Below are 22,657 nucleotides of genomic sequence, written 5' to 3' on the forward strand. Positions count from 1 at the left end.
TAGCGCAGGCGGGGAGGAAATTAGCCCTAATATATATTAACATTTTTGTGTCTGTGTGGGAGTGAAGTACGTGAAGGATTAAGTAGCCAGTTAAAGATGCAAATAGGGTTTGACCAGTATGAAGCAGCTGATGGTTGATACTCGGCAAACATTTATGATTCTGATATCCTAAAGCCACTTTTGAGCAAAAATATGAAGAGCGGGTGCGTGATTTGACAGAAACACCTGTCAGACAGAGAAGCAGGCAAAAAGCAATAATTGGAAATGTGGCATAGAGTTTGTAACCCATTTTCCTGTCTGTTGGAAGTCATCGATTTGCCAACTTGTTCCCTTTCACACTCAATCACTGCTGCTTTTGTTGTGAGCCTCTGACAAGTATTTCTTTACACCAGTCAGCTCCTGGAGAAGGCTCTGACTGTAGAGGAAGTTTGATGTGTTCTTATTATTTGTTGATGAAAGCATGGGGAAGCAGTGGCAGCTTTACAAAGACTCACTGATGAGGAGCAGCTGAACATCTTTACTGTGGACAGGAGATGCTACTGTATATATTACACAGTACATAGTGTAGTTTTCTCAATTGTTAGGGTAACTACTAATTGAATTTTTATCGATGTATTGTTTTAGCCTATATGTTTCAGCCTCCTCGTCAGCGTGTCCGCCTGCAGTACCCGAGGTCGCCGGTTCGAGTCATGACCGCACAGTACGTTCTCGGGAGCAGCGGGTTATATTGACATGGACAATGTGTTTTCCATCTCCAAAAAGAAAAAGCTCCCAGTCACCTCCTCCTGAAAACTAATGACAGTGCTTTGTGTTTAGTATCGGCAGGTCTAGGCTGCTGTCTGCAGGAGAACACTGGAGTACAATACAACTCTTCACTTAGTTTTCTGTGTTCTGTGATCTAATGTTGATTGTGGCATGGAAAATTCATGTCATAATGAAAAACAATTAATTCAGTTATTAAAGACAAAAAGCTAAATAATTGTCCTTTTTAATGTGTTTTCATTTAATTATGTATAGTAAATAGATTTTGTATTTCACTTTATGCCTTGGTTTAATGTATTTTATTTCTGCAGTTTAAATCTTCCCTCTGAGCCCTTTTTATTTCTGTTTCCTGGTAGTGTGTAGGTGACAGCAACATTTTGCTAAAGTCAATCTTACAAAGGCGTATTTGGGCCATTGTAGATCAAATTAAATAAATTACAGAGAATATTACCTGAAATATAACCACAGCTCTGTAATTTAAAAAAATAATCTATAATGGCCCTATTACGCTGTTGTACAATCAGTGTTGCATAGCAAGTATCTAGATGTCATGTCAGTTTGGTTTGAAGGGAGATAAGAAAGGTACAGCGCAACATATTTGCTCTTCAAGCAGTACCACACCTCTGGCTTCGATTTGTCTTCCTCATGCCCCTCTATATCCCTGTGCCACTGTTATCAGCTTAAATTTCTACATAACTGTAAGTCATTTACCAGTTGATTAGTGTCCTGTGGTGTTTAATATTTTGACATGCTGCATTCTTCAGTGTGCCCTTTTCTCCCTCTTGACTGGTTTTCACAGATTGAAATTCATATTTATCCTCAATCCACTTGAATAAGGACAATCCCTCTTATTTGAATGTGAGCAGCCTAAAAGTTTGCCGTTGTCAAAATGAGTTAGTGTGGGAAAGTTCACTTCAGTCATTAGTCACGCAGGCTATAATTTACAATCTGGAGATAATGAAGTTTAAAACTTAATCGGAGCAGTTCAAAAACGCTCGGATTCATTCATTTTCTCTCCCTTTGCTCGTTTTAATCCATTTCTTTTCTCTTTCCCTTGACTTGTCCTCTGAATCCTCCTCTCTGCCTTCCATCCCTGGTCCAAAATTGTACACGTCTGCCTTCACTCACTGAACAGCATAGTTAACCCTGAGGCTGTAGCTGGTTTTACAATAACACTGTTTTCATAACACACAGAGGAAAACAGGGAAACGATGAAACACCCATTTCTAAAAATATATGGGATTATGACAGAGCCACCGGTGAAGCTGTGTGAGTAGGAGACGATGAAAGATTCAGTAGAAAAGGTGATTCAAGCGGATTGTGCTTTTGATACATTTTAATGATCTGCTCTGACAGGGCTCAGCAGAAAAAAATATTTTTTTGAATTTGTGAGTCCAGATGGTAGCGGAGCACATGTCTTTAATCCCACCCCTTCCTTCTCACTTCTTCTCACTCGTCTCAGAAAGCTCAAAAATACCAAAAGGCTGCAGCTTCTCTATCCACTCTCATCTACAAAACATATACTTGTTCAGAAAAATGAGAATTCTTCTCGTATTATGTAGCACACAGACATATAACGTATTGTGGTGAAGCAAAGAAATTCAAATGTAACCTTTGCTGTGTGCTGCCATTATGTAAAGCTCACAGCTGTACGGTGACATAGTGCCACACTGGTCAATCCATTCTGAATTCTCTGGCATGGCTGAATACGAATACATAAAGGATCTGAATCAGATAAAACAGGACTGATGGTATGCATTTCCATCTCCTGCCTCCTCCACAATACAACACCGTCATTTGTTTGTGCTTCAGTGTGACTCATGTTTATTCCCAGTGGACCAGTGACCTCTTGTAGCTGTGTGAATAATGGTATTACCCACTGAGCTCCACTGTTGCTTGACACAGATAAAGACACTTTGTACAGAGTAACTTGATTGTTCTCAGTGTATTTTGCAGAAGAATAGCTGAATAGAAGCCAACTGCATCGGTCACAGTTTGGTATCTTCACATTATTAAGCTAAACGTTAATAATCAAAGTTCATGACCATGTCAGAAATTCTTTTCTTTAAGATAGTAGATTGGTTTAATATATATTTTAAGGATTTTAATGATTCCATGTGTCAAAAGGTTGCTCAGTTTCCTGTTGACAGTTTCCTATCTTGCTCCTCTTAAATAATAATAATAATAAACTTTATTTATATTGCAGTTTTCTTTACAAGGCCTCACAGAAAAAGAATAAACAGCAGATAACACACGGATAAAAACAACACAGATCCGGAAGAACCAAATAAAAACAACATAGGGATTAACATCAGGTGATCAAATAAAGTTAAAGAAATTATAAATGGCAGGAGTAGAATGACACAACCTTCCACAGTCTAGGGGCCCAGTCACCCCTTTGGTCACAAGCAGGGATCTTGGAACAACTTGCAGAGCTGCATCCACTGATCTCAGTTAATAAATATTTGATTTATTTTGGGTTGGACAATTTAAAGCTTTAAAAGTGATTAATGACATTTTAAAATCAATCAGGCAGCCAGTGTACGTTGGCTAGCACAGGAGTCATGTGAACGTATTTCTTGCCTCCTGTTGAAAATCTTGGTGAGATCTGCACCAATTGAAGTCGGTGAAAGGAGCTCTGGCTGATACTGGCATCAAGTGCGTTACAGTAGTCCCGGAGGGAAGAAATACAAGCATAAATAGCTTTGTGCAAATCCGCGGGAGACAGCAATGCTCTGATTCTGGACAACATTCTTAACATGAGCCTCAAAACAGAGATCTGCATCAAAGTCGATTAATTCAGCCTACAGTAAAGCAGGCTGGTGGAATGTTTGATTGGAGAGGAACATATCTGTGTGTCATCATCACTGTTGTTCTGCGTGATCTGGCTTAGAGGAAGCTTGTATATTGAGAACAATATAGGACCAGGAACGGACCCTTGAGGGACACCACAGTTAAAATCAGCAAAAGTGGACCTGGCGTTTGCTATAACAAACGTTCTATTGGACAGGTTTGAATTTAGCAACTGTGGGGGAGTTCCCTGAAGACCAACCCAGGTTTCTAGACGCTGAAAGAGGATGGCTTGAACGCGGTGTTCATATCTAAACACACAAGGACTGAGCAGTCAGCTGTATCAGCTGTTAAAGGTAGGTCCTTAGAGACTGTCACAAGGGCTGTCTCTATGCTATGGATCAGAAAAGTATGCTGATCTTGCGTCTTGTACTGTCTGAAAGTCAGGAGTTTTTGTTGAGAATGACTGGTGACTTAAAGATGTAGTAATCAACTGCTGGCACTGGAGGCTGACAAATATGTAAATACAGATATTTAAAACAGTTAGTGCCATCGTTGGTGTAAGAAAAGTCATACAAAGTCACAGCCCTGCAAGTGGCTGGCAAGCAAGCAAGACAGGAAATGTGCCTTAAAACCAAAGCAATGAGGCAAAAGGGGCTAAAAAGTTCCACAGCATTATGAGCAACTAGAGGGGCAAACTGGCACAATAATTCTCCATCCATTGTAGACTAACCATATTGGTTGGTGTAACGGGTACCAAACTAGGTATTTGGCCTCTATGTTCATCTGGGAAGTAAGTTATCTACATTACAAAATATAAACATTTGGGACTGACCAACATATAGCCCATCTGGACACTGAGTTTTCAGTGAATGCTATGGCTATGGGTGCACCCTCAAAGACTCTGTAGAAATACACCAATCACAAGTGTACAAGGCTAGACACAAAAACTATAAGCCTACACTTTTTAAAATGAAATATACAGCGTTTGCTCAAATGTTCAAATGATTATCTTATTATTCAAGTCATAGTGAAGTTATCAACCATATCAAAAGTATCAACAACCTTCACACAGATGCATTCACTGAACTTGAGCATAAGTAGCCTATATCCTAATACTAATTGATAACCAGGTTTGGGCAAGTTAACCAGAAATTGTAATATGTTAATTTTAACTTATTACTTCTTAAAAAAGTCACAATATTACTATTATAATATTACTAAGTATTAAAATAAACTAGTTACGTTACTTGTTACGTTATTATATTGCCCCCACCTCCGCATCCAAAAACACTCACAGCCTAATTCACCTTAGTAGTCAACAACCAGCCAAACTGAAAACACTGCAGCCTCTCAAACCAGATGAGGCTGCAGGTGAGAAAACACTTATGGAAAGAAACTCCGGCCGCTACTGCCAGTGATGCTTGGTCTCATCAGGAGATAGTGACATTAAGCAACATTTCATGTTTTGTAGAAACACTGATTACTTCTCTTATAAATGCATGAGCAGAAAAAGTTGTTCAAAAGTCGGGATTGACCTGTATTCCATAAGTTTCGCCTTGCTGTGCTGCTTCAGCAGATGCTTCAATAAATTAGATGTAGAATTGTTGGTGGTTGAAAGCTTTTTGTTGGTCGCACAAAGTTTACAACGGACGACAGTGTTCTTTGCATCTTCGATTGTGACCCAATAATGGTGATACTTACAGCTGTGGAAAGAATGCCTCTCTCCATCCTTCTCCTTCTTCCTTTAGCTTCTTGGCTAAAAGCTGACTTTAACAACATAAGGTGCCACTACGTCATGGACAACAAAACGGCTTTCAGTAACGCAGTTTTACTTGGATTAGTAACTGTAATGTTATTACTGTTTTGCAAATAGTAATCCCTTACACCACTAGTGACTGGCAAAAGTAATATTATTACAGCAACATGAGTAAATGAACAGTGTTGGGCAGTAACGCAGTATTAAGTAACAACACTGCCAACACATCTATCTTTCAATAATTTCTAGAAGATAAATTTTAAAATAGTTCTATAGCCTATAAAGAAAATACAGTTCTACCGGCAGCGATTCAGTAGTGCACAGAACCATTGCCATGGTTACTACCCACAGAGCCTGATGTGGAGCCTGTCTGTCTGCCTGTTTCCATGAGGAGCAGTGCGACCCCACAGATCGAAGCGAATATGCAGTCACTCCCCGGCTAAAAAGGCTCGAGACGCGCCTGATGCATGGATTCTCCTGCTTCATATATTATTTTTCAAAAAGCTTGCTATATTATCGTTGCGGCCAAAACGGCCCTCAGGCCACTGGGAAATCTCCCAGCAACCCTTTCATTTGAGTCAATGTTAAAACAGCTGCTGATTATGCTGTAGATCAATAAAAGAATTGTTTCAAATTGCAGTAATACAAGGTACTTTTAAACAAACAGTAATGAAAACTTGAAGGAGCTAAAGCAATAAAAGCTTGAATGAGTCACCTGAATTTCCAAGTAGCTCTCTGCTTCCAAAGGCACGCCAGAAAAAGACTCATGTAGGTCACCTGGACAAGAGGGGACAACGAGCATGATGCTGCTTCACCAGGAGGTGATGTAGCAGCTGGGCATGTGGCGTCCAACCATGGAGAACAATGTGCGTGCTGAATTTTATTCCACCTGAATCCTCGAGCAGCTGCTTTTCCAAGCTCCTTCCCTCTAGTTGAAGTTGGCCTAATCAGTTCATTCAGATGCTCTAGTGATTGTTTTGAATGTGACTCGGCATAAAAACAGCTCCTGATGACACATTATTAGATAAAACTACAGAGCAACACCATTGGAGTGGAGTCTCTTGAAAAAGGTCAAAACTGTCCATTTAGACAGAGAATAGTCCTCTGATGAAATGTTCCTCCTGCCCGTCTATTGTGGGGTAACAGTCAGGAAGACGTAAACCAAGCCACTCATGCTACCTTTGGAAACCTTGTTGCACAGGAGGAGAGGAGGGAGGAGGTGTTTTCTCACCTTCAGAACCGGAGAGGAGAGGAAAAAGGAGGCAAAAGGAGACTTGCCGTCACACACACCAGCTGACTGGGTGATAATTGATCTCTGGGGGGAGACAGAAACACAGGCAGGCAGGTAGAGGAGAGATTTGAAGCCGTTCAGACCCTATTATTACCTATTACACTAATAATTAAATATATTCTTAAAAATCCCCACAATATCTGTCTCCCCACCTTCATTTATATACATTTCATGTCTGCTGAGGATGGTGAAACATAGTCACCCTCACCTGGATTCACCTTGTGAGTCTGTTTCAGGAAACAAGTGGGTGGTTTCACATCTTTCAGAGGAACAGAGCAGGCAGAGAGGAAAGAGCGCGCACGATTTGTGAATATATATGGCTGGACGGATCTTATAGAGAGACGCAGGCAGACGGGAACAGACGCAGAGGGGATGATACAGGGATGGAGGTGAAAGACAGTTAAGCCTCATGGCGATGCGCGGAAGAAGACCTGAGACAAAAGTGGCATTTCCAGAGATGCAATGTGAAATGCAGGCTATGACGAGGTCCCTGTATCTTTATACAGACTACATTTCTGGGGATAAATGGAAGTATGACTCACAAGATATTATTTCGTCAGTGTGATAATTAGAAGTACGGGGGTCATAAGACCCCATCAGCATGGGAACGTTGGGCCTGAATCATCCCTTTTGATTCTTAATAGATTTCTGAATATTTCTGCTTCACCTTTGCCCAATTTATAATTGAGAAGGTCATACTCCATTAGGCCATACCAGACCCGTTCTGGCCCAAGAAAGAAAGAAAAGGAGAAAAGTGACAACAAGGCACGTAATGATGTCATGCATAGGGGAGTTGAAGGACCAGTGGTTTTGCCTGTTTACTGTCTGCTTATCTGCTTTTTCTGTCAATTATGATTTTGCTCCTAAAACAATCTTTTATATTTGGCTAATTTCCATGGTGGAGATATACCTTCTTTGTGTGTAGTTCTGTGTTGGTTATCAGGACAGATGTCCTGGCCCCGATGATACAGCTTGGCTGTGATCTGTGACATGCCCCCGGGTACATGGTAATAGAGCCCTAAAAGTGAACACGTACTGTTTGAAAATATGAACAAGTATGTAAGCTAAGCTGTGTTATGTTACATAACATAACACCCTAATCTTACTTTTGTTCAAATAATTGGACTAATAAAAGATGACTGGTGTTTCTGTATTCCCATGGCTTCTACATGGATCATCAACTTGTCAAGATGCTGACTTTGAGCGTCAGTCATGTAGCACAATTTCATGTATGTAGCCATCAAGTCAGTGATGGAAAGTAACAAAGTACAATTACTCACAATGCTCAAGTACAATTTTGAGTTGTTGTACATTCTTATAGTACTTTATGTTGTGTTTTGCTTCTACTACGACTACATTTCAGTGGCAAATATTGTAATTTTTGCACTGTGTTTATTTCACAGCTATAGTTACTGGTTACTTTTGTGATTATGATCTTGCAATAATAAATGGATCAGTTTATTAAATATGATGCATTGGTAAAGATGAGACCACCTAAAAGTGCCTAGGCAGTTCAAATGAGCTCCACCTTGACCAACTACAACATTATATAACATTAATATTATAACAATTATATAACACTCACAGAAGCCATTGTGCATAATGAGTACTTTTACTGTTGATATTTAAGTACATTTATAAAATGTTGAAAGAATGACTTTTATTTACTATACTGAGGAGTTTTTAGTATTATAGTTTGCTTAATTACTTAAATATTGTGAATACTTCTTCCACCACTGCATATTTAAGACCCACAGGGTCAGCTGGAAATATCATAAAGCCAGCCAGTGCAGCATTTTCATCTCATGGAACCAACATTAGCTTCATTAGCTAGCCAGAATCAGCTGATAAAATCTGCCATTGACAGTTGCCATTTCAATGAGTCGCCTGCTTTTGTTTACTTCTGTCTGAAATAAAGGAACCATTGTTTTAAAAGTTACTAAGAATTTCCAGCGTTAAATCTACCCCAGTTATCATTGTAAATGGCTAGAATGGAAACCCTGACTTTAACAAGAAACAATGCAATGAGTGTAAAACATCACAGTTTATATCTGTGTATGCCTCAGATGACATACCCAGCCCTCCGCCCCACCATTCTGCTGGTAGCTGTCCAGACAGGGGTGGGTGACCTCAGTTCAGAAATGGGGTGTGTCTCTCTCTCTCTGTAGCGTGGGATTCTGATCTGAAGCCAAATACATCATGAGCTCTCTCAGCCTCTCATCTGGTTTTTATTTGCACACTACTGGTCTAGCCTATTTTGTTTATTGCCTTAAACCGAGGTGTTGTTGGAGAGAAGTGGTAGATTGTCAGGATAAAGAGGGAGAGGAGTGAAGCATGGGACTGAAGCGCAGAAACATTTCCCAAGAGACATCAGACAAAGGTTGAAAATAGCGTGTAGGTTGAGATGTGTGTGGTTTTGCTTTTCTTGATCCATGTGTGCTTGTTTCCTGTTGTGTGCAGACAGACGGAGCTGGGCTGGGAGAGGGGAGGAGCAGCCGAGCATGGGAGGGGAGCATGAGCTGTAACGATTAGATCACTGGTCTCAAACCACGGGTAACAGAGACGAGGGCATTGCTGCTCCAGCTGTGTTAACTAATTAGCGCACTTTCACTCAGAGAGAAGGAAATGGGCTGCTGTGTAGACTTGCGTTGGTGCATAAACCTCCAGGGCCTCTGTCGGAAGTGGTTTTAGACCACTTACACATAGTGACGGGTAGCCTCATCAGCCTCAAGGTGTTTTTACCCCCCCCCCCCCCCAATTCATATATGTTTACATCATAGACTGTATATAAAAAGGTTTACATTGCAAGAAGGGACTTTTTTGTACAATGCAAAAATACAAAACATGTGAGAAATCCTTTATTTTCTTGTCAAACCTCAGAAATGCAACACTCCCATGTAAAACCCTTACTGTACAGGAACGGTGCTCTGTAATATTATGGAGGAGTGATACTATTTATTATATTAGTAACGGACTATTTGTACAATATTAAATTACATTAATGTTGCCCTTTGATGTTTTTTTGCTAGAGTTAGATTACTGTTAACAAATCACATTAAAAGACCAAAACATTACGATTAAATGGTTTCATTTTATATTTAAAGTTAGCATTTTTAAAAATGGCTCAGTGAAAACAGCTAGGCGCTTTAATTTTTAGTAAACTTTACCAAAACAGGAGTAAACAGTGCAGTTGTTGGGGACTATTGCCATGTCTACACGAACATGTGTACTTTCAAAACCGTGACTTTTTCTATGCGGTTTGGCCGTTCGTCCACACGGAAACGCAGCCTCAGGTCACTGAAACCGAAAACTTTTGAAAACCCCTGCCAGGTCGCAGTTTTTGCCTTGCGACGTCAGAGTGCGCGCCGTAATCTGCTGTGTTTGAAGTCAGATTGTGCGCCACTTCCTGCTTTGTTTATGATTTTATTAAGCTCTGATTGGCCAACCTGGCTGTACAGTTCATTTTGCCGCCTGGTGGTTTGGCATGCTGTTGGTAGCGCTTGAAAGCGTGTTTTTGCGTTTTTATGTACAGAGATATTTTTTTTAAACGAAGGAGGAAAAACTCCAGTTATAAAAATACCTGTGTACGTGTGGATTAGCCCTTTATCCAAATGTGGATTAATACACACACAGGAAGTGTGTACCATTTCATTCGATTGACACAGCATCTTTGTAGGACCCAGGGGATGATGCAAAATGTCTGGCTGTTGCCTGATCGACTCCTAGTTTTGACCACAAACACACCAGGTTTTTTAGAAAATTCAAATTTTCTGTGTAATTGTTATATTTAACGCTAGATTGCTAATAAATAATGTCATGTTGTGCAATGAAGGTTTACATCTCTTAAAAAACACATCTTGTGTGGCTGATAATAATAATAGTAAAGGTTATTTATATGACACTTGTAAAGCACTTTGTAATATGTACAATGTCTGCCTTGTAAATTACAAGGCAGACATAAAAAGAACAATAGATAGAATAAATACAAACATATTTCCTAAATAAATGCAGATTATAAGAAAGCCTAATTACAACTTGATGACATTTGTCAGCCAGAGAAGTGGAATATATTAGGCCAAGCGTTCCAAAGGTTATAACTATTTGTTGCTTTTCCTCCCCGTGTAGACGTGAGTGGACCATGGTACAAAACCATGGTACTGCTTTTCATTGCCCAGTTTGCTTTATTATAGAGCAAAAATAGTATCAACAACGGGCATAAATAGTAACTTGAGAAAAATAATTTGAGGTATTTATTTCACTGAAACATAAATATGGATTTATGTGTACCATTCTTTTGGCTTCTTTTGCTTGTAGTTCCTGCCCTGATCATAAAGCGCTGTAGGAACATATACCAGAGTTTTGTGTTGGTCACATTTGAACTGGAGATGTAAGTAACTGCAAAAGAAATTTCAGCGACATGTTGAGGTCCCCTGAGATCACTGACTGTGTTTCATGGGAAATCCCATCACGGTGAAGTAGGTCCATAAAAGAAAAACACAAAAGTGATGTGACGGGCAAAAACCAGATCAGAGCTGTCCAGACTTTTTACATGTTATCTGTCGTGCTGCACAGTGTTTAAGAATATACTGCCAACATCTCTTTCCTCTGTTAAAGTCATAAAGAAGCAGGCTTTTGATATGACTGTGGGCAGATTGAAACAAACCAGTTGTGTTCTAAATGAGAAAAACCAAAAGATGGCAGCAGATAGCAACAGTGAAGTGAACAATCCCGAGTATATCAATTGTACTTGAAAAGTGTCCAATATGTAGACATAGCTAATGGCAAACATGACAAGAACAGGAGTCTATAGCTATGCTAGCAGCTCTGCGCCTAGTTACAGCAGTGCTGTAAGTTAAGTGCTAATGCTAATGAGAGCAAAAATGCTGCAATGATTAGTCGACAAATCAATCAGTCGATCAAGAGAACATTAATCCAAGTCAACTTAATCACTGAATAATCATTGAAGCTATTTAAGTAAAAATGCCAAATATCTGTGGTTGTAGCTTCTCCAATGTGAAGCTTTTCTCTGTTTTATGTCACCGTAAACTAAATATCTCTGGGTTTTAGACTGCTGGTCGGAGAAACTAAGACATCTGAAGTCACCATAAGGACTCTCTATTTTCTGACATTTTAACCATCAAAGTATTTGTAAGTCAATCAATAGTCTGCCAATTAATCTATAATGAATATAATTGTTAGTACTAAAATAGCCATGAATCCCCACATCCACCCGGGGACCTTTGTTGTGTTTCTCTCTCCCTCATTTCTCTACCGTTTGTAATGAAGGTGCAGAAATGCACAAAACAACACTTTAAAAAAACATGCTAACATGTTCATTATGACAATGTTAACCTGCTGATGTTTAGCAGGTATAATGTTTGCCACTAACCATCTTAGTTTAGCTTGTACATTAACATGCTTAATATTAGCTCATTTGCACTGAACAAGGACAGATTGTGCTGTTGGGATGTCAATCATTTTGCAGGTATTTGGTCAAAAACCAAAGTATTGGACAAATTAATGCCCTCCGAATGCAATGAAAGATGCAAAATGGAAATTTCCTCTTCAAATTCCATGGCGAGAGATTTCACAGAAAACCACAAATGTGAACCACATGGTGGCGCTAGATCGCCATAGGAGGATTCATCCCCTGGGAACCATGAACTTTTTGTACAAAATCTTATGCCAATCCATGTAGTAGGTGCTGATATTTTAGGATCAAAGTGGTGGGGCAACATTGCCATCCCTAGTGCCACACCTCAGTGTGGCTAAAATCAACTTAGTTTCTATCTGTTTCATCCACTAAATCCCAGATGATGTTGGTAGATTGACAGACACTTGTATGTTTTGCCCCCAAAGATCAAACCAAATATATAACGCAGTGACAGATCACCACGTGTATCCTCTGGGAGAGTGAGTAAAACATTTTTGGAAGGCTAAATTTGACCCACGTTCCCTGCTTTGCTTTGGGCTGTTCTGGCCTACATTCCTCTGAAGTCCCTCTGGTGTGTGAATAGATAAACATGTTCAGCTGTTAACTGAGGATAATAGTTGAATCCCACAGTCTGTACCACAGTCACTTGTTTCTCAGTGCACCTCTGGCCAGCTTTGTGCTGATCAGTGCTGTACTGGTACTGTAGGTACAGCTCATGTCCTTTCAATGTATAGTCGCTGGGGAAGAAGACTTACTGCCAGTTTATCATTTTTATTTATTAAATGGAGTATCCTTCTTTGTGTGTGTGTGTGTATCTAAACCTCACTTGCATGTGTTATATGTGGGTGATAGTGGACATTGGCCCTCAAATCCAGTGGGTGTTACACGTATTGTTTTCATTTGTAAGCTGGAAAAATTAAACTTCCGATCTCAGTTTTTCTTTTTTTACAGACCAGACCCCAGAACAGCCCTTTGTGCTCGGCTCACTTAATTCTCGGCCAAATCCAGGCGCCCAACTGCGTTTATTTTTAGCTCAGACCATGTGGTTGGTGAGTTTAGGTTTAAGTAATTCGCTGCTCAACAGTAATTTTACATTCCCCAAACATCAGTTTCTGAAGCCCCAACGTCCCCTTTGTGTCTCTGTCTTTGTCTGTGTGTCCCCAGAGCTCTCTTTAGCTGTTTTGTGCTCCTTAAGTGTGCTGTTTATGTAGTTTCCATTAGCTGCCATGATACAATGCATACTATCTGTGCACATCACCGCATGCAGTTATATTCTCTGTGTCTTTGCGTTTAGTCTCTAACAGTAGGGTTCACCACAGGGCTTTAAGGGGCAGATGCAGCTGCCACTGCTTTTGGATGAAAAGTTGCTGATATACCTGGTTTAAGTTTCTAACTGAAGAAATTGTTCTTGAGACAAAAAAATACGCTTGATCGCTTTCATGATGAGAAGTTCGGTGAGAAAAACTGATATCACACAACCGGGGTTGGACTGCGATCACAATTCGGCCCTGGCAATTTTCCCCTGGATCGGCCTCGGTCAGTTCACTCTCAGTTGCCATGAGACAAAGTGCTTTTGCGTCATCTTAGTCGTCAGTTCTTCTTCAGTCCTGGACAGGAGAGAGAATGATGGCTGCTCCTTCTATCTCACCAACAGTGGGACAGGTGTTAATGTAATCAGTGCAGTGATTAAACACTAACTTAAACATTTTGCAGTGCCAGCCTCAAGATTATTTCTTTTTCTCTCTGACCTTTTCACTTTTTCTGTCCTTGATCCATTTCTTTTGTGTTTTTTATTCTAACTCCACTCTTTCTGTCCTGATTTCATTTCAGCAGGTCAGTTCCCCCCCCACATTGCTGTTGGTGGCCATGTGGCCCACTAGGTGAGCCGGCCATCTGGCATTTGCCAGGATCATCACCAGATTTCCAGTCCGAGCCTGCACACAAATATGTTAATTAGTGAGCTTTACAGGTGCTGCTAAGCAGATTTGTTTTTACCTCAGACGGCGCCAGGGTAGCTGTTTCCAGTCTTTGTGCTAAGCTAACTTGCTGCTGGGTCCAACTTCGTATTGAACAGACAGATATTGATCTTCTCATCTATCTTTCAGCAAGAAAGCCTCAAACTATTCCTCTTAATTCATTTCACCTCAGTGTCTTCATATTATACAGTGGGCCATGTGATAATAAACTGATAAGAATGGAAAGCTTCTAATAAATCACATAAATAAACCAACAACCCCAACTCAAGGTCTTACTTGCTCTTTCTGGATCTTCAGTAGCTGTTATAATTGAATCACTTGCGCTTTAAGACGTTAAGGTTCATTTAAAAAAATGGGGAGTTATTAAATGGACCTTGAGCTGGGATTAATAAATCAATAAATTTAAAGTAATTCTAAAAATACAGTTTCAAATCCGACAGGTACAGTGAGTATACATGTTGAGATGTCCCAGTATGCTCCAAAAACAGGGCCCATGTTTAACAGGTCATATTGTCCTATGATTCTACATATTACTCATTCATGACTGGTTACATTAGACATGAGTTCTGTTCATTGTTCAAATGATGAAGGTATAACTGATTTCCAAATCAGAGCATTTTATGGTGGCCTGTAGCCATAATATAGGATATTGCCGTCTGGAGTAATGAGTCTGGTCAGATGCTGTAACACTGTCTTTGCAGAACTGACTGCATAAACCAGAGCAAACTATTAGAGGTAGCGGAACAACATACTGTTGAATGCATCGTGTGCTGGCTTCTTCACGGTGAATAAATTACAGCCAATGGGACGCAAACATTGAAATGGAAACATTACCATGTCTCCATGTTGTCACTTTGATAAGTGTGAAGTTGCAGGTTTTATGTGATTAGTGGAGGTGGCTAATGTTGCATAATGTGTGATGTTATTGTATATCATTTTTATGTGCATACTGTCATGGAGAGAAACCACTAAAGGGGTGACAAGTGCAGTACGTTAATGCAATATGATGAACATTTAAGACCGTATGCTCTTGGTATTCATTGGTAAATAGATGAACAGGACAAAATACTATCTAAAAACCACCTCTCTGCTGGCCCTAAAAAGCATTTTGGCTCTAATATTCGCTCATGTGTCCATCTCCAGTTTGAAGGCGGTGCTGTCGGCCCCTCCGTCCAGCGGGGCGTTGGATCTGTCTGGTATCCCTCTGACGGCTCGGGACATGGAGCGTCTGTGCGCACACCTACAGCGTCACGCGGCCATCGTGGTCAGCTTGGAGCTGGGCTTCACCGAGCTGACAGACGAGGCCTTCCTCCTGCTCCTGCCCACGCTGGCTGCCCTGCCACACCTGGAGACTCTGGCACTGAATGGAAACAGGCTGACCAGAGCTGTCCTGAAGGAGCTGACTGACGCCCTCAAGGTCAGAAAGTCACTTATCTTTTGAGTAGATCTTGGCCATTTTGGGGAAAAAATAATTTGTCAGCGTTTAACTTGTGCCATTTTTCTTTGGCATAAACTAGGCTTTTTACCTACAGATACCACAGATCTTTGTAGTCACTAGAGCCACATAATTAAAATCTGGGCAGAGGGTGGTGCTGGGAGTGGACCCACGATCTAATCCCAACTATACTTCTCTTTAAGCCTTAATATCTTATATATCAATATTTTTATAGTAGAGAAACTTTGGACGTCACAATTTGGCTTTTCGACTAAATAGCTCCAGGAGCTAAATTAGAAATTAAAAATTATTTGTGTATTTGTATTTCTGCCGCATCTGAAGATCCATGAAAATTAGAAATAGTCTGAAAACAGATCAAAAAAATGACATTTGTTGATGGGTGGTGATGGTGCATAGATAAGATGCTTGTCTTTGGTGTAGGAGACCCGGGTTCAATCCCCCACTGTGACCTATCCACCATTGTGTCCCTGAGCAAGACACTTAACCCCTTGTTGCTCCAGAGGCGTGTGACCTCTGACATATATAGCAGTTGTAAGTTGCTTTGGATAAAAGCGTCTGATAAATGTAATGCAATATTTTCACTCAGTGACACATCTTTATATTTACTGTTGTGTGACGCTGATGTCTGAATGACTGTATAGGAGACATACAGTACAGAGGTGCTGCAGGTGCCATTATTTGACCAATGACAGATGTTCAGCACTGCGTACTTCCCCCCAGTAGTTCCTGAACCATCAGAGCAAGGGCTTTTTGGCCTGTGGAACAAGAGGTGCTGCTTGTTTAGTTCCTGCCAGAATAACTAAATTTAGTTCCTGGTTCATCTGATCAGTAAGCAGGTAAAGTTTATGAGTTTCTCAAAATGTTCTTGGTTCCCTAAGAAAGTTCCTGCAGTAGAAACACCCTAAAAATGTAGAACTTTAAAAACACTTCTTTATTGGTTCCACCTGGTGGTCATACCAAGTATAGCACTATAGCGGACATCAATGCTAGGCCACCTTTTAACACAATTAAAAAAGTACTATATTCTATAATAACTACTCTAAACTATTGTGTAGTACTACTATCATTTATTTTAGGAAACCATTTACTTTCATTTCTTTAAGTATTTTTATGCCTTAATTCTAGACTTTACTGTAAAAAGATGGCTGTAAGAGATGGAAGATAGATGGAGAAGATAGGACACAAAGGGCTCCTGTCGGACATGGTTCATGGTCATTGCCCTAGACCCCTAGGCCACATTGGCTTTCAGTTTGTTTAGAGAAGTTGTGGATTTTCTAGTCTTGAAACCAGCAGCTGTGTTCACTACTTGTTGATTGGTTCATATTTTCTACCCCAGGATCCAGGCAGTTTCCCTAGCGTGACGTGGATTGACCTGGGCAACAATGTGGACATCTTCTCCCTGCCGCAGCCCTTCCTGGTCAGCCTGAGGAAGCGCTGTCCCAAGCAGGGAAACCTGCCCACCATCCTGGAGTTTGGAGAGAGTCAAGCCAGCGACCCCCCCGAGAGGCTGAGGGGGCTCGGGGAGGAGGAGGAGACGGACGACACCAACCGGACTGAGAGCATGGGCGAGCTCCGGTCAGAGGTGGAGGAGGAGCTGGATGGAGAGATGGAGATAGAGGAGATGATGGAGGAGCTGCTGGACTTTGACAGGGAGGTGCAGGGGAAGGAGGACGAGGAGGAGAGCATGTGGACAGTGGAGGAGCAGAGGAAAGTGGGGAGGAGGGCGGCGAGGAGAGGGGAGGAGAAGGAAGCGCAGAGGAAAGAGCAGCTGCCGGGGAGGAGGGCGGTGATGGTGGAGGACGAGGACGACACGCAGAGCCACTCCTCCCACCTGTCCTGCTCCAGCCAGTCACAGCACTCCTCCGGAGCCATTGAGCCAACGAGAGAGGAGGAGGACGACTTGACCTGATCGCTGCTCCCTACTCTGCTCTGCTCTGCTTATGTTTCCCCTCCTGTGTCGGGTCCTGTGTGGAAGGAGGCGAGAGAAGCGTTTCCTGCAGAGGCTAACTGAGGGTGCTCAAAGTCAAACAGGCTGCTGCGTTGAAAGGATGTAATCCATATTAACATGCCACTCGATACTCCCTCCACCAATCTGATTTGTGACCAGCCACCGCAGTGCTTAGACACTGGCAGAGTGAGAGTTGAACCCAGGTGATTCTTCGTGACTGGAACATGAGTTGACAATCCCCAACAGGACGTCTGTTTTATCTTAACTGTGTGTTGTTCAAAGTATGAATAGACTAAAGATGCTAATGCATAGAATAGAGTGATTAATTATGTCACATAAGGCTTTTATGTATAGAATGTTAACCTTTATTCAGGTCCTTTCCTCCTGGTAACCCTGCTAATACCTACATGTGCCTGTGACACCTCCCGTTACTGGTTAAGAGTGTGTGTATGTTGAGAGATTTAAAAAAACAAAAACAAAGGCCAGACCATATAAAACCAGATACATACAAACTAGTCAGGGCCCTTAAACCTTTAAAAAAAATGATTTGCCAAAAACTAGAAGTGAAAGTGTATAAAATGTTTTCCTCCCACGTACAGCGACGGCTAGCCAGCTGGATCGAATGACAGACAAGAATCAAAAGTCAAGCCAACAGCTTGGTGGAAATCAGTTGCTTCTTAAGTAATGAACAGATGCCCAGTGCTTTAGTGCACTGAAGATGAAATTAGTCAGCTAAAACCAAAAGAAATAAACAACTGATAAAGAAAAGCCCCGACAATTGCAAGGAAACCGAGTGAAAACAGTGAGAAGTGTCTTGTTTTGTGGAAGGACAAGGGCTCGCCATGCTGTCAGTGTACAGTGGATAGATGTGATCATCTTATTGCCATGTGTCCCCAGGCAAAATGCTGGGCTATCAAGCTGAAATATTTAGTAGCCCTTTTCTCATGATCCAGGTCATGTTTCACTCCACGGTACTGTACAGTAGTGCACGTCACACGCTTACAGTGCTGTGTTTATATATAGGCCGCAGCTATGATCACATTCAGGTATGCTGTCTGCTGGGTTACATCTAATTATATACTTTTTGCAGTATGTAGCTCTCCCCTGGCCTGTGCTCTCCACTCATGTGTCACTTGTAGTCAGTGCAAAGCTTTAAGAAACAAACTGTATTTTTGGATGTACAGTATATACAGTATATATATATATATATTGTTTTATCTGTGAAGGGGTGATTGCTTATATTGTGGATCAGCTATTTAAAGAGGAATACCATTTAATTTAAGGATTCATAGATGTTCTTTTTTTGTGGTTTGGGATAGTTCAAGCAATATTTGTGTACAAAGGTGAACCAGACTCTTAATTTGTGATATTATAAAAAGACACTCAGTGGTAAGGTGTTGATAATATGGAAAGGAGGACTTTGTTGAGGCAGAGAATATTAACTCCTCATCCTAAAGCAGTTAAAAATTAATAAATGCATATTACGTTTCCCCAGACAGCTGCCCCAGGCGCCAATACGTTCACCTTTCGAGCTGTGAACGTGTGTGGCATCAAAAAGGAAGGCCTTTAATGACATGCTGATGTTTGCATTTGCAGCACCTCATCAAGTTCATATAGCCAAGCACATTTGGCTATATGAGGACGACGTTAATGTTAAGTGATGGACACGTAGACTTTATGGTGTGCAAGAACTTTTGTTTTTAATTGCAAGCCAATATATTTGAAAGGAGCACTCATGAAGGTAGGTGTTGCAGCTTTTCAACCTATGGAAACCGTTGTAAAATGTCTACTGTGGCTCTGGAAGGAGCTCTGTCAAGACATATGAGAAAATAACCCTGACGATTTCATAGTGATGTCATCAGGGTTAATCTCAGATGGGCTTTAAATTTTTAACAGAAAGCATGTGTTACAAACTGGGGCATGGAGTTTGAGGGATTTTGGGCATTAACGAGAGAAGGTCTTAAAAAATGCAGTGTGGAGTTGCATTATGGGAACTGTAGGAGTCAGTGTTTTTGACCATTCTCTTTTTCATCTGGCTCACAAATCCTCCAACTTTATGGATGTGCAATACTGAATTGCTGGTATACCACTTTATAATATGGCAGTTATTGCTCATTTATACATATGTTGAATGGGAGTTTATTATGTCTTCTTGCTTGCAGGATTTATTACCTCTGGAAGGATTTGCATGAGGTCAGTGGGTGAACATGGTGAGAATCCAACATGTAGAACCAGAATATCTAACATCTAATTGCATATCACTGGTATGCGGTATGTAAAGTTGCCCATTGAATAACAGCATCTTTCTTTTAAGACAAAGATTTTATTGATGCCACAATCTGATAAGCAAAAAATAACCTGTAGAAACTAAATTGTCTGAAAAGGAGAATATTAGGAAAAAGACCTGATCTGTATAAATAACTTGGTTCTCTGACAAGTAAAGTGCTGTTTAAATAAATGGATACCATTTACTTGTAGCAAGGCAAGCAAGTACTTAGGAGTTATTAAATACATTTCAAAGTATCCAGAGACTTCACATGGAATTCAGTAATTTAGCATGTCCATATGCAACAACTCTGCGTAAATTAAACAACCCCTGTTTTGTAATACATTTTGGCATATTCATATGATGATTATGAAACATTGTTACCCGGGAAAACCCTACAAGTTCACTTAAAGCCAAAATCTGTTTTCACCTACCTTCTAAGTGAAGTTTGGGAATTGTGATAATTTACATCCTTTTGAACTTTGTGGATATGATCAGTGGCAACAATGTGACACTGTTTGGATCACATACATGCCACCTGACAGCTCTCCATACAACGAACAGTTCCCATTCGCCTCATTAATACAAATTAGCCCGCAGACATTAGTAGTGTTGCGCTTGAAGCTAATTACAAATGCAAACTTCCCTTTAAGCTACCTTTATAATAAGCGATATTTGCATTGTCCTCGCTTAATCAATTTTACAGCTCATTACAATGCTCCCTTTATACAGAGGCAGGCGGGTTGTGATGCTGAACAGTAGAGGAGCTCAGCTGAGCACATCATCACTGGCAGCATCATCACAGTTAATGAGACGGAAGATTGTCCTTAAAAACCACAGTGATTTTCAGCTATTGAAGCCATTGTGTGGAGAGGGGCGTTAAATCGCCTATTGATTGTTGCATAGTGAGTTCAGATTGTGATGTGACCATATGTCAACTATTGGTGTTTACTGTACTGTTGGTACTGTATGTAGTTGGACATGATGCGCAGGGTGGGACTGACTCACTGTACGTGACTTCAACACCAAGAAGTATTGTGGAAGCTTATAGAATCTATTCTCAGGTTTACTGTGGTTTTCTTCTTGCTCCTGGAACAGGACTCGTTCTGACTGCAGAGAGAGAGAGTTGGACAGTGGAGATCAGAGTTATATATATATATATATGTTTGTTATGTGCTGCAGCCATGCACTTGTCTGCTTTTATGTTAAGGTCACTGCAAATGAAAGCAAAGAGATCACATCTGGAATCAGAACAAAAAATCAACATAGATGCGGGCTTTTCATTTCAAACCTTTGATCCGTCACTTTGTGTCATCTACCTTTGATATGAAGGATTCTGTTCCTGCTTGATCTTAAACCGATTGCCTTTTGGAGGACGTTAACCTGAACTGGCGCCCCACATTGATCTGATTACACAGTCCTAACAAGAAAAAAGTGTAGGCTTATGTGCAACACTGAATAACGTGTAACTCTTGTTTTGCCCAGAATATTCTTGAACATAAAGACATATAAAGATTTTGCAAATTGTCTTCAACCCCTCTGTTGGTCTGATGGTAAGACTCACTCTGCTCGTTACTACAGACAGAATGACTGTTGATGAATGTTTGAATAGGACTTGATCATTTTGTTTAACTTGGACTCATAGAGCAGGTGGGGATATGAGTGCTTTATGTGACTAGAAGATGCCGTGTATGTCTTGCTCAAGGACTCCGCTGAACACGGTAATGTGAATTTGAAGGCACGAGTGTAGCTTTGGATATTTTCTCTCTCCGTGAGTCTTTCTTCTGTGTGTATTTCTCAATCTAAAGTACCTCTGTATTATTCTCTACACAGTATCTTCACTCAGCCCTTTCCTCAAAGCTACCATGGATCTTTTATTTTCATGCCACTTTACTGAGGTATTCCATTGAAAAGAAAACACGCATTTATTTACAGATGACATTGCGAAATGCATCCTGTTCTGTTATACCATGGATCTTAATAAATTCTATGAGACAAAAACAAAGACTGCCTTTTCTTACTTTTGCATTTGAATATTATGACTGCTTAAGGAAAATGTGTAATTAAAATTTTGATCTGATTTTGTATTTCATGCAGTAGTTCATAAGTTTATATATAAATGTGATTCAGGAGGCAGACAACACCAGCAACAACCTAGCAACCCAAATGACGTTGTGTATTATTAATGGTTTACAACTGATTTAGTATTAAACAATGTATTAATCAATAACAAACCCGCTAGTTTCAACTTATAAATCATTTATAAATGTTTCCTTATTGCAAAGAGATACAGAGGCATACAGCATAAATGTGGCTGACGGTATATTGATGTTTTTTGTTCAGTGAAGAAGTTCCTTAGTTTGGTTAGATTTGTATTTATTTATTTTTTTTGATAGTTTATTGTGTTGACTATTTATTTTGGAAAAAGGATCTGAGGGGTGGATATCAAACCATAACAGTTGGGCATGACAAAATCGATATTGAAATGATTTAGGATTTCTATTAGTTTTTGGCTGACATCTAGTGGCCGAACATACAAATTGCAACCAAACCGTTATGAACGGGGATAAATCAGCCACATGTATTTTTGAGCGCTTCTAAATGCTTATGTTCACAGTGTAATCACAGCAGTGCTGCTGATCTGGCGCAATAATGAGGCTAGCTTTAAATTTCAAATCGACCCCCCCCCCCCCCCCCCCCCCCCCCCCCCTCTCCCAACGTGAAGGACAGGACCTTCAAGTTAAACAGAGTTACCCTGGGCAGGAACAGCACTTTACTGGCTGTATCTCCAAAATAAAAGCCTACAAATTTCTCACTTTTGAAAAAGACAATATACACCTGCACCAAGATTATAATAGAAGATTTACCAAATACTACTCTTATATTTACACATTGTCTGGTAATATAAGCTTGTATGATTGGCAACATAATATTATGTATCTCGAAACGGAAGTTTTATATTACTAGTTCATATT

General features: G+C 40.5%; 1 protein-coding gene across 1 annotated transcript in view; it reads left to right on the forward strand.

The window, feature by feature from the left end:
* Window positions 1-21,687, forward strand: part of lrrc75a (leucine rich repeat containing 75A) — a 63,139-nt gene extending 41,452 nt beyond the window's left edge. The window contains exons 4-5 of the mRNA XM_038692329.1: window positions 15,156-15,429; window positions 16,805-21,687. Coding sequence (XP_038548257.1) covers window positions 15,156-15,429; window positions 16,805-17,377 — 847 coding nt within the window. The 3' untranslated portion in view covers window positions 17,378-21,687. The remainder of the gene's footprint in view (window positions 1-15,155; window positions 15,430-16,804) is intronic.
* The last annotated feature ends 970 nt before the right edge of the window (window positions 21,688-22,657 follow it).

Source organism: Micropterus salmoides, unplaced genomic scaffold (genome assembly GCF_014851395.1).
Source record: "Micropterus salmoides isolate LMB-PRFRI ecotype aquatic unplaced genomic scaffold, ASM1485139v1 Ms_hic_scaffold_3, whole genome shotgun sequence".
Taxonomy (NCBI): Eukaryota; Metazoa; Chordata; class Actinopteri; order Centrarchiformes; family Centrarchidae; genus Micropterus; species Micropterus salmoides.